Source organism: Stegastes partitus, unplaced genomic scaffold (assembly GCF_000690725.1).
Source record: "Stegastes partitus isolate 25-593 unplaced genomic scaffold, Stegastes_partitus-1.0.2 Scaffold1714, whole genome shotgun sequence".
In the NCBI taxonomy this organism is placed as follows: domain Eukaryota; kingdom Metazoa; phylum Chordata; class Actinopteri; family Pomacentridae; genus Stegastes; species Stegastes partitus.
The window spans coordinates 59,657-72,084 of record NW_007579445.1 but is presented as its reverse complement, the minus strand read 5'-3'; the positions used below and the strand labels follow the sequence as shown (position 1 = coordinate 72,084).

At 41.7% G+C, this 12,428-nt stretch overlaps 1 protein-coding gene across 1 annotated transcript in view; it reads left to right on the top strand.

The window, feature by feature from the left end:
- LOC103372213 (thyrotropin-releasing hormone-degrading ectoenzyme-like) overlaps window positions 1-12,428 on the top strand; it is a gene marked incomplete at its 3' end in the record, with an annotated part of 98,878 nt that overhangs the window by 44,396 nt on the left and 42,054 nt on the right. The window contains exon 4 of the mRNA XM_008301789.1: window positions 8,448-8,574. Coding sequence (XP_008300011.1) covers window positions 8,448-8,574 — 127 coding nt within the window. The remainder of the gene's footprint in view (window positions 1-8,447; window positions 8,575-12,428) is intronic.

Below are 12,428 nucleotides of genomic sequence, written 5' to 3'. Positions count from 1 at the left end.
ACTAAAATTTTGGCTCCTTTCAGGTAAAATAAATACGAAGCTTCACAGTTTTCTGTGACTGGAAAAGAGAAACTGGAGGAAATCCGAAACAAAGCGGATTCTCAGAACCTCTGACTCTCACTAATTAAGACCTCCTATCTGCTTTAATATGCTGAGCTTTATGGGGAATTAAGAGTTGGATCATTTCTTGGCTGGAACCAGAATCTCCCCAAAGTCTGTGCTGGCAGCCGATCTCTGGAAACCGACGCCATAAACACACTTGTTGTTGATGCGCGAGGAAGACGCTGATTTAAGAGAATTAGAGGAGCTATTAGGAGGGTTTTCCGGTTATTAGTCGGGTTCAGTTCACCTGCGACGCCTGAAAGAGGAACCAGCAGCTGAATGAAGTTCTGATGAAGGAATCTTTGGTCTGAGGATGTTTGGAGTCGCAGCGTTGACCTCGACTCTGAAAATACCAACCTGGAGCTATTGGACATCGTTTGAGTCCATCGTTGGTTATTTTTTTTGGGAGATTTTATCATTTTATTTTGCTCATTTAATGCTCTGCCTTCTTAAGAATCCAACTGGATAAATAATTAGGCTGTAAAGTGTCATTAAAAGCAAACAGGAAGTGACAGCTGGAGTGTTTTCACAAGTTTAATTTAAAAAAATTGCCAAAAATCGACTCTGAACTTAAACCAGATTCTGTCAAAAACAAAAAATTCTACATTTCACGGCGTAACAAACGAGCCATGACTGGTTCAGCTGAGACCAACGGTTACTTAAATAAAAATCTGAGAATATTCAGGTTGAACTGCAGTCAGTGTTTGAACTATACACAGCATCTAGAGGTCGTGTTTTGTTTCCTGTTTTCTTGAGTCATGAGTCATTTTGGAAGGTTTTTGTGCATTTGGCTGAATTTTTGAGTAACTCTGGACAAATTTTGAGACATATTCCACAATCTTTTATCATATTGGAGAAATTTCAAGTAATTTTAGACCATTTTTGTGTTCATTTTGTTGATTTGAGACCATTTGGATGAATGGCTGCTACCAGTGTTAAGTCACTGTGGACCAGTTTTTCTTATTTTGGGTGTTTTTCTTTAAAAGATAATGACTTAAAACCACAAGTGGAACAAACCAAAGTCCACTGGCTGGAGTTAGCTGGACGTTGATGTTAGGTGGTGTATGTCCAGAGTTGTTGGTGTTGATTCCTGGTTTATTAGATTTTTGTAGAATAAAAAAAGCAAAGAAGCTCCAGAGTTGTTCTGTTTCCATCGAGGGAAAAACACGACGAAGTCAAAGAAAACCAGCCAGAAACTGCTGGTGGTTCAAAAAGACGAAAACTAAAAGCTCAGAGGGTTTCTGCACCAAGTTTAATTCTTGGTGTTTCTACTTAAAGGTCTGATCTGTTGAGTTTTGTATTAAATCCCATCAGTGTGTTAATTAAGTGGAGCCGAGGATTATTGTTCAGAGTCTGTATTAAGTGCAACAGAGACCCTGTTTGTTTCTCTGCAGTTTATTTACTGGTTGGATTTGTCCAGAAAGCGAGGTCCTCCTCCGCCGGTGGACTCGCTGTTTGTTCCTTTATTTCCTCGCCGCCGCCGCCGTCGGAGCGTCGCCTCTAATTGGCTTTCCTGTTTGAAGACCGAGCGTTTGATGGCGTTTTGCTGAGGAGCCTCCTCGTTTCTAATCCATCGCTGTGATAATTCGCTGTTTTGTCTGTTTCTACGCCGAATCAAAGCCTCACCTCCTCCACAAGGAGTTTCACCAGGAAGTATTTGTGCAGAGCGTCGTTTCCGTTGACGGACTTCAGCGGAGAGTTTACATGAAATCTGAGTCATAAGGAGAAGCTCAGAGCAGCACGACTGGACGTCTGGAACATCAGGAACGTTTTGATGCATTTACATTAAACTGGCTGCAGACGTTCGTGTTGACCAGAGGATGAACTCTGCTGGGTTTGGTGATCCTCTGACCAACTCCCACCTGACAGTCACAGGTTCATACAGGTGAAACCAGAAGTTAACATCTGCTGAATAAAAGGACATAAAACGTTTTTTTTTTTTTCTCGCTGTCTGACGTTAAATCAGACTAAACTTTTCCTGTTTCAGGTCCGTCAGGATTACCAAAATTATTTCTATTTGCTAAACGCCAGAAAAATGAGAGAGAGAATTTTTCAGAGATTTTTTTATGACTTTAACGTACACTAAGATTTCTACGCCTTGGGAACACCCAGATGATGATGTCATGGCTTTGGAAGCTTCTGATTGGTTAATTTATACAGTTAATGTAAACTTCTGGTTTCGACTGTAAATAAAAACTCATTTAAAGATTTAAAATCGAGTTATTTTAAGAAGGAGAACCTGAAATGCTGAACTAATGATGAAGAAATACGACGTTATCGGGACGATTTTATTAAGTTACAACAACTTCAGTTAAGTTTTAATTCAATCGATGCAGTAATTTGAGTTTAAATTAATTTATTACGTCAATAATGTTTATTTCTTGCAATAATGCATTTAATTAAGTGGTACGAACTGGTTCATTAAGCATACTTTTTGAGGCTACAAGTCCTCAAAGACACGATCCTAAATTATCTCGTTACAGTCATCCTCAGATGTATTCATTTGCTTCCATTAAAGAAAAGACAAAACTCACAATAGTCACTGAAATAAGTAGAAACTGAAAAAAGTAATAATAAATAAAAATGTGCTAAATTAGAATTTAGTGAAATCAGACATTGCTTTGATTTGTGGTTAAAAAGAATAATTTAAAAAAATAAACAAAACTGTCCCAGACGAATTAGAGCGGTTTGCTGATGAGCAGTGAAATCTAAAAACCTGTCAACAGGTGCAGAAGGGTTTTTTAATTTATTTATTTTTTTGTATTTCTGTTGAACCACAATTCAAAGGCAATGACATGATTTTTATTACATTTTTATCTATTATTATTTTTGTCAGTTTCAACTTGTTTCAGCTTCTTTTAGCTTTAAGTCAATGAACAGAAATGTGAGTTTAAATGGACCCAATATTATGTGGAACCAACTAAAGAGGCTGGTCTAAATCTGTAAATTACTCTTTTATTCTGTGTATTTAACAAACTAGGAGTGAATAATTGGAATTCACTTGTTCCATTTGGAACCAGCGTGAGTCTGAACCCAGAACTTGTCGCCGAACCACCGAGCGGATGTCTCGTTTGGCGCCGAGCAGCCGACTCGGGCCTCCGGAGAACCGCCGAATGCGTTCTCGCTGCCACTTTGAAGTCAAACGTCACCTCCACCCCCATTGAAAAGTGTAATGCGTCCGGGCCGCCGCTCAGCTGGGAGAACATGACTGCAGGCGTTTGAGGAATCCTCCGGAGACCATATTCAATTCAGCAGCTCGCCGCCACCGCCGCCGAAAAGAAGCTCCGATTTCAATGAGGCCTCGACTCTCTGAGCTGATATTCAGCTCGCCGGCTGCCGAGATGAGTTCTGGCGGAGGGAGGTGAATGAGGGGGGATAAGAGCAGGAGCCGCTTTAGAAGGAGGAGGAATTTTTATTGAAAAGAATCCGCCCTGCCGAGGGAACCGCGGAGGAGCAGCGCCGCATAGTTTAACATGCGATTTGTGTTTACACATGATGCTGGAAGCAGCAGGATGTTGAGGCGGTGCTGCTGGTGTTTCCAACATGCACTCACAGAAACACTATGTATGAGTGTATATTTTACCAGAAATCATTCATAGTTCTGGGATTATTCCGGCTTATTTACATTCTCAGGCTGCGATGTTGTGGATCCAGGGAATAAGCTGCTGCATACCTTCTGTAGAGGGAACGTATTTGTTAGTTGGACACCAGAATCTAAGTTCTGTTGCATATTTTTGGTTGAATTTTGAGAATTTCACGCATCCAGACCTGGAAAGTTTTTGTATTTCCACCTTCTGAAAAATCTGTTGTGCCTTATTTATGTCTACATCATGGCTCCACCTGGAGACGAGTCGACAGAGGAACTAAAAAAAAAAAATGATGGTGAGACTTCACAAAGATGTCAGGAGGTCTAGAAGGACCAGTGGTGCCACTAATCAGGACTTTGGTGGTCGAAGCCATTTTCAGGGTTCAGTATCTCCAGAAGTAAAACTCCAACGTTCATGAAATTTGGTGAGAACACAGACGGAATAGTTTCCAATAGATCTAGTAGAAAAAGTGAAACTAAACTGAATACTATTTTAGGTTCCAATCAGCCTAAATGCATGAACTTGGTTCTAAGATAAGCTGCTAACAGCAGAACCTTCTCAATTTTGGACCTATGGACGGTGGTTATGTCTACATCATGGCTCCACATGGAAAAGGCTGGTTGGTGGAACTAAAAATTCTGAATGGAAAACTTCACAAAGATGCAAAACGATCCAGGAGGACCAATAGGGTCAGCGCTAATCAGGAGGTCTAGAAGGAGCCATGGTAGCACCAATCAGGGCTGCAGTGGTGGCTATGAAGAAGAAGAAGAAGAAGCCATTTTCAGGGTTCAATATCTCCAGAAATAAAACTCCCACGTTCATGAAATTTGGTAAAAACACAGACAGAATAGTTTCTAGCAGATCAAAATGATTAAATGGCTCCATTGGAGGACAAATATTTAATTATCGGTCCTTGAAAATGGGAAAAAAGTGCAACAGGTTCGAATTAAAGTGTCGGTTTGTCCCCAGAAAGTTCCTGTAAGTTTGAAAATATGGATGGATCCATGTTTCCACTAAAAATCCAGTCTTTGGTCGACATTTCACCAACTGTTGAGGCTCTAACGTCAGTTGAGGCTCTAACATCAGTAGGAGGTGATGTGTGGCAAGACAAGAGTTAAGGGTTTTTGCTATTTTGACATTTCAAAATGCTGACATGGATCATTGGTAGGAAACAAACTGGTGTTCACAGGTTCTAGATGTTGTTATCATACGTGCAGAGGTACCAGCTGCTTTAATGTTGTCTTCATGTTAACATTTAACACCATATGAGGCTCATTTTTCCAAATGTCCCTGTACATATATCCATATCATATGTCCATACTCTCCACATATTAAATTCTACTGACGTTAGAGCCTCAACAGTTGGTGAAATGTCAACCAAAGACTGGATTTTTAGCAGGAAACATGGATCCATCCATGGATAAACACTGGCAGGAACTTTCTAGGGACACAAAACCACTGAATTTTGCCCTTCTTCCATTTTCAAGGACCAGTTTTTGCATCATTTTGGACCCATTTTGAGTCATTTTGGACAAGAAACATGGATCCGTCCATTTATAGACACTGACAGGAACCTTCTGGAGACACAAAACCACCTTTGTTCAAACACTTTGCACTTCTTATTCCATTTCAAGGACCAATAATTAGAGATTCATCCTCTGCTGGAGTCATTCAATCTTCCCGACCAGCTGGAACCCGTTCTGTTTGTGTCCTCAGCACATTTCATGGCTGTTGGAGTTTGATTTCTGGTGACATCGAACCCTTTTTGTTTTCTGGATGTTTCAGAATAAATCCTCGTGCACACAAACAGAACAAGCTGCGGGTTTCCGTCCATGTTGGTTCTGGTTGTCGTGCTGTGCGTTTACTCGACTGTGGCGGATTAAAAGCTGTGCAGGTTGGAGGAACCGCTGAGATCTGTCGGGTCTCTGTGAGATCCAGCTGGATTTAGAGGCGTTAGAGTGTCGGCAGGGCGACGGACGAAGCCCAGAACCTGAATCACAACGAGCTGGTTGGTAATTAGCTCCAAATGGAAACGTCAGCAGGTTGAATCTTCCTGTTCGTTGTGCTCAGCAGAGCAAAACTCTTTCAGTGTCAAAACACTGGTTGTTGTTTTTTTGCAGAATTTGCAGCGACACGCTTTATGAGCTTCACCTCTACAATCTGCTAAAACGTGGTTCCATAAACTATAAACCGGCAGCAACAATATGTTAAAATCAGTGGAGTGTTGTCACTTTATTCTCTGTGAGTTAACAAAAGGAAACACAAACGTTCGAGTCGCCCTTAAAGCAGCGATCGAGTTCCTTCAGCTTCACATCTCAGAGCGTCTAAAACCGTTAAAGCGTTTCTCAGAATGACTTCTTATATGTTGGAAATTTGATCAATTTGGTTCAATGTCATGTCGAAAGTCCACGAGAGGAGAAGAGCCGAGTCTCATCGTCTCTCCAAAGCTGCCAAATCGACTGAAAGCGTCGCTTCATTCCAGAGAATCAGCCGAGAATCAGTGAAGTGAAACGTTTCTGTCGTGGAGGGCAGCAGCCGACGGTGAGCAGGTGATCGCAGAGGTTGTGTTTTCACTTTTAATGCGGCTTCGCGGTCGAACCGAAGGATCCCAGAACGTCAGCGGGTCAACAGAAGCTCTGCTGCTTTTATCACCGGCGCTCCAAGGTGGTTTCAAGGTTCAAGGTCCTTTCTTTTCTTTTTTAAACCTCAAACCTTTAATATTCAGAGAAGCTGTCAGTCATGGTGGTGAACAAGTTCTTTAATGGGATCAAATAATATGATCAACAACAAACTGAACCAGAAAATAAACATCATAAGAACCCATAAAGAAACCTGTTTAGTGAAAACGTTTATGAGCTGTTCAGCAACCGGCCACCAGGGGGCAACCCGGCTGTTTAGACTTCACTTTTGGGGAATAAATGGGGGAAAAAAAACAAAACTGATATTTGAAAAATTCTCCAGAATGGATCGGACTGGTTTAATTCTACGTGTAAAACAACTTTGGATTAAATAACTGTTCATTTCTTTCAACGCAGTGTTTTGTTTGTCTCATAAATTGTGGCTTCATTTAGAGAAACACAGATGATAAAACATTTAATTTTAAGGTGTGACGACGATATCTTAAACATGAGCTCTGGTTGGAGGTCATTAAGCGCAACAGAAGTCTCTGTCATGGTCTGCAGAAATAAACGGTGAGAGGCTCCACCTGGTGGAACAACCAGGTACTACAGCAAAACAAAAAAACCTGTCCACAGTGACTAAAACTTCCTAACCAATTCTAATTTGTCTTAAACACGTTAGCTTTAGTCGGAGGTCATTAACCTCCACACAAGTCTTTGTCATGGTGTCCCAGTGCTAGCTCTGCCACCTGGTGGAACAACCAGGTACTACTCTGACAAGCTTGACCGTCTTCTTCAGACCTACCGGTTAACACATTTTCGATTGGTTAAATTATTCCGTTAATCATTAACAGAACCTGCTTCTGTAAATGTCGAGGGTAGTTTGGTGCGTCTACATGGTTTCCAGTGAGACTCCTGATTATCAGGCGACTCCATATGTTCTACATTTACCTTCTCATGATTCCAGACTGATTAAATTGTTGTATTTTAACAGATCAGATCAGCCGCATCACGTGTTGTCGTCATGTTGTGTCGTGTTGCCTCGTTGGGAGAAAACTGTTGGTTTTACAGCTCTGCTCTCAGAAAGCTGTGATTTTCACTTTAACCCACAAACATCAGCAGCAATCACAGGAAGAAACCGGCGACTGTGATGAGAGTTTGAGCTCCACGCTGTCATCAGAGTTCTGCAGCAGGTCACAGCGCCGATGAGCAGCTGGTGGGTCACGTGACCCGGAGGTATTGATTATTGATCGGAGCGTTTGGCAGACGAGCTCGTGTGCGTTTGTTGTTGGCGGTTACAGACGTTCTGATGCGTTTAAGGCTCGTTCACTGGTGGAGTTTAGTCTCTGAGCTCCGAAACCCGACGGTGGGGTTTAAAGGGAGGTTTCTGTTTAAAAAATAACCAAAGTTGCTGATGGTGGAACATCTTTCTATGGCTGATGTAGAGGCTGTAGATGGTGTACATGTTGATTCCATTTTTTCTTAATGTTTGTATAATAAATAACCAAAGGAAGTAGCTTTAATCGGTACTTTTCTCCCTCATTCCTGAGTTCTCTCTCCTTCATGTTGCTCCTCTGGAGCTGCAGGACTTTAGATTGCAGAGAAACATGAGGCAGGAGGTTAAAAACACGACCAGAAACTGGACTTTAAAGTGTTGAGCCGCCGGAGTAATGAGACCAAACTGAGCTTCACGCGCTGAACTTCTAACTCGAACATGTTGTTTTTGTGTGTCTAAAATTAGATTCCTTCTTTCAATTCCTTCTTGCTGCGGAATCGAAGGGGAACTCGGCGTAAGTGTGTTATGTTGTCTGGAGGGCCGGTTCTCTGCAGAGCTGACCCGCCGAACGCCGGCCTGATTCCTCCTCCAACAGAAAAACAAAGCAAAGCTACAACACCTCTCAGATTGCATTTCTTCCCTCTGCAGATTTCACCTCGGACACCACCTGATTGTATTATTTCCTCTGTGGAGCTTAATACGCGCTTCGGCTTTCTTCTGTTTGCCAAATTTAATTTCCTTTTTCTGCACGACGACGACGATGAAAAAAAAAAAAACACACGGAGGCTTAATTCCGTTTTGTTCCGCGCAGAGCCGAGCAAACACTAATTCTAATTTCCTCTCTCGCTATCTTTTCTCTTTCAGATCCGACTCTACGCCCGGCCCGACGCCATCTCCAGCGGCGCCGGCGACTACGCCCTCCACATCACCAAGAGGCTCCTGGGATTTTATCAGGACTACTTTAAAGTCCAGTACTCGCTGCCGAAGCTCGGTAAGGCCGCCGCCGGTTCTCATTCACCCCCGTGTTGTCGCCAGGATCGCTTTCGGTGCGATCGGGACGAAGCCGAGGCACGAAAAGATGCTTTGTTCCTGTGAAGTTTGATTCGTTAAATAAAAACCACCCCGTTGACTCCTCTATCCCCCTGCCGACGCCAGTCAGCCAAAGAGAAAACAACCTTCTTCCCCCCGAACGTTTTGGGGGAAGTCGGCCAACTCTTTGTCCTTTGAGCAATTACTGTCGGGTTCATTAATTTGTTCTCGTATCAGGAAAAAGAAAACTCTGCGTCCTCTGATTCTTCCCTGCGTGTCAGGGGGCTCTAGCTGGCGGAAAATGAAGCGTTTTAGCGAACAAACTTCTCTATATGCAGCGAAGTGTTGCTGTAGCGACAACGTTTGCCTTCATCTCGCTTATGTTTGGCCTCCGGTTACGTAATTGATTAAATGAAACTGAAGATGGATGTGAGTGAGTTTGTTGCAGAAAAGTTTAACATGTCCTCCAGCTCATTCTAAATTGGTTTTTGTGTGGAAACGGTTGATGTCGGTGCAGCTGAAGTGAAAGAAGTTGAAGTGTTGATTGAAACAAAGAGGATGGATGAAGTTGTGGCGGCTTTTTCGTTTTATTCACTTGTTAGAAACTTGATGTTTCATTCTTGAAAGCCACACGTGTTGCAGAAACTGATAACTTTAAAGCACTTCATGGAGTTGAAGTTGATGCACTGAAAGCAGATGAAGTGGTGGTGAAAGTGGAATCATTGCAAGACATTTGTGTGAAGATAAGACTGAAAAGGGTTTAAAAAAATGTTAGCTGCATGTTGGTGATTTTAGGCTTCTTTGGTGCAGTCTAACTCAAAGAAGTTGAAGCGTCAGCCGAAAGAAAGATGCTGAAAGAGGTTCTGTCTTTGTTGTAGTTGTATGTTGCCCCACTGCCTTTTTATTCAGTAAATCAATCTCAACACTTTTGTTGGATTTTAAGAATGAAATTGTTTAAATGTCTACAAATTTGATTCTCTGCGGCTTTGAAGTGGACTCGTGGCGCAGCTGAACTGAAAGACGCTGAAGTGTCGTTTGAAACAAAGCAGATGTTGTGGCGTCATTGTGTTGGCATTTATTTTTCTTCAATTGCTCGATGTTTCATAATTTTTGAAAAGCAGAAACTGATGACTTTAAAACATTTCATGGAATTGAAGCTCGATCTGAAGTTGATGCACCGAAAGAAGTTGAAGTGTCAGTGAGAGGAGAGTCACTGCAAGAGATCTGTGTGAATGCTCAGATAATAGTGCTGAATTTTTTATTTTTATTTTTTAAAAAAGAGTAATTTTTGTCTTCTTTGGTGCAGTCTAACTGAAAGGAGTTGAAGTGTCAGCTGAAACAATGACACTGAAAGAGGTTCCAGTCCAGTGTTTTGTAGTTTTTGAAACATATATGTGTTGCAGATCATTTTGAAGTGCTTCATGGAACTGATGCTGGATCTGAAGTTGAAGCACTGAAAGATGTTGAAGTGGCAGTGAAAATGAAGCTGCGATTTATCCAGATGTTGTAGTTGTATGTTGCCCACTGTCTTCTCACTCAGTGAATTAATCTCATCACTTTTTTGGATTGTAAAAATAAAATTGTTCAAATGTCTTCTAATTTGCTTCTCTGCAGCTTTTGAAGTGGATTTGTTTGGTAGAAACAGCAGACGATGGTGCAGCTGGACTGAAAGAAGCTGAAGTGTTGCTTGAAACAAAGAGGATGAATGAAGTTGTGGCTTCATTGTGTTTTCATTTCAGTTTTCTTTAGCTGCTTAAAACTTGATGCTTCACAATTTTTCAAAGACAGAAACTGAATCTAAAATTGATGCACTGAAAGAAGTTGAAGTGGCAGCGAGAGTGGAGTCACTGCAAGAAATCTGTGTGAATGCTCAGATAAGAAGGCTGAAAAATGGTTAAAGGTGGTTAAAAATGAGTCATTTCAGGCTTGTTTGGTGCAGTCCAGCTGAAAGAAGTTGAAGTGTCAGCTGAAACAAGACACTGAAAGAGGTTCCAGTCCAGTGTTTTGTAGTTTTTGAAATGTATGTGTGTTGTAGAAACAGATAATTTTGAAGTACTTCATGGAATTAAAGCTGGATCTGAAGCTGAAGCACTGAAAGACGTTGAAGTGTGATATCAGGTGCTGACAATGCAGACCTGAGGTTCCTCACCAGGCAGGTCTACCAACATTAGCAACTTGAAACCTGTGATTGTTGGCATCATGTGAACTGAGGGTGACAATAAATACCTCAGAGACTTGGATGAACCAAAAGGAAGTCAAAATACCTTCTACTAAACCACTCGGGGTTGGTTTTAAAGTCGGTTTTGGGGCGTTTCCAGAAACAGGAAGTGCCATCTGGACACTTTTTGTGCCACCAATGGCGCCCAGTTCCTCAAAATGTACCACGAATACTAAAAATACTCTTCAGAGGTGAACACTGGGGGGTTTCTTGGACGAGTTTCCTTCAGCACTCCTTGGACATACGAGGTACACGTTTCCCTAAAAGATGACGAAAACGCCACTTCGTTTACCCGTTTTATTCTTTCTGCCTCTGTTCGACGAATCCGGAGACCTTGAAGACGTGGAAGTGGAGCAGCTGAAACAGAAGCCGCTTGAAGTGGAAGCTAAATTCATTCAGTTTGCGTTGGAGAGGAGGAGGACGAGCCGCCCGGCTGAAGGTTAATTTGAATTGCAAATGCTGAGTGGAGTTTAAGTGTCTTTTCAAGTGATAACATTTCAGTTTCTCTGAGTTTTGTTTTGCCCACTCCAACGCTCGCTCGCTCGCTCTTTTTCCTTTTTCCTTTTTTTTTGGAGGGTTTCTGGGGAAGTAGTCGGTTAAGCAAGCAATCAAAGGAAAGCCAGAGCGGCTGTTTGTGGCTGTTTAAAGGCTTTACAACGAAACACAAACCGGAAGCGGTGAAGGAAACCAAGCGCCATTCTGGAAACACTCCTTTATATTCAGATTTCCATCGATTGAGAGTTTTTCAGGGCTGCAGCAGATTCAGAAAACAGCCCTGAGAGAGTTTTATTTATAACATTTATAATTATCTCCTGAAATAGCAGCAAGCTGACTAGAAGTGTTTCTACTGGAAGGTTCGTCACGTCGGAGGAACCGAGAGATGTTCTGACCTTTTAGAGGATCGGCTCTGGTGCCGGACGGTTAAATCGATCCGTCAAGGTGTTGTTGGAAAAGTTACGTCAACAGAGATGTTGTTGTTGTTGTTTCTTTATCTGCATGTAGGTTTTAGTTTCCTTATAGAACAGAACATTCATAGAACATGTTCCAGGTGTTTGTTTTCTGTGCAGCAGGTTTGTTTGTTTCGACTCTCAGTTGTTTGTAAACAAACAACATGTCGTGTTTGTTTACAGTTTTATTCGCCTCCTAGTCGTCTGTTTTTAACGGTTTCTGCCATGTTGTGCAACTTTTTTGTCAGTTTTTGAATCATTCAGCCGTTATCACAGACATTTTTTGTCTTTCTTTGCAATTTGCGTCTTTTTTTTTTCTCGGCATTTTGTGTCCCTCTCATGTTCTGATCCAATATTTGAGTGTTGTTTACTTGGTTCTGTCTCTTTGTTGGTGATTCGTGTCACTTTCGCTGTTGCTCGCCAACATTTTTGTCTTTTTATATTTTATTTTAGATTTTTTTTTCCTCTCTTAACAGTTATTTGGTGACTATTTTTACGCCTTTCTGTCATTTTGTGGATCTTTTTTGTCCGTTTGTGTTTTCTTCACAAACATTCACACATGTTTGTAGCTGTTTGGATTTTTCTGTCGTTTTTTTTTCGTTGGTTTTGTGCCTTTCTGTGCTCGTATTGTGCAGCTGTTTGTCAGTTTTT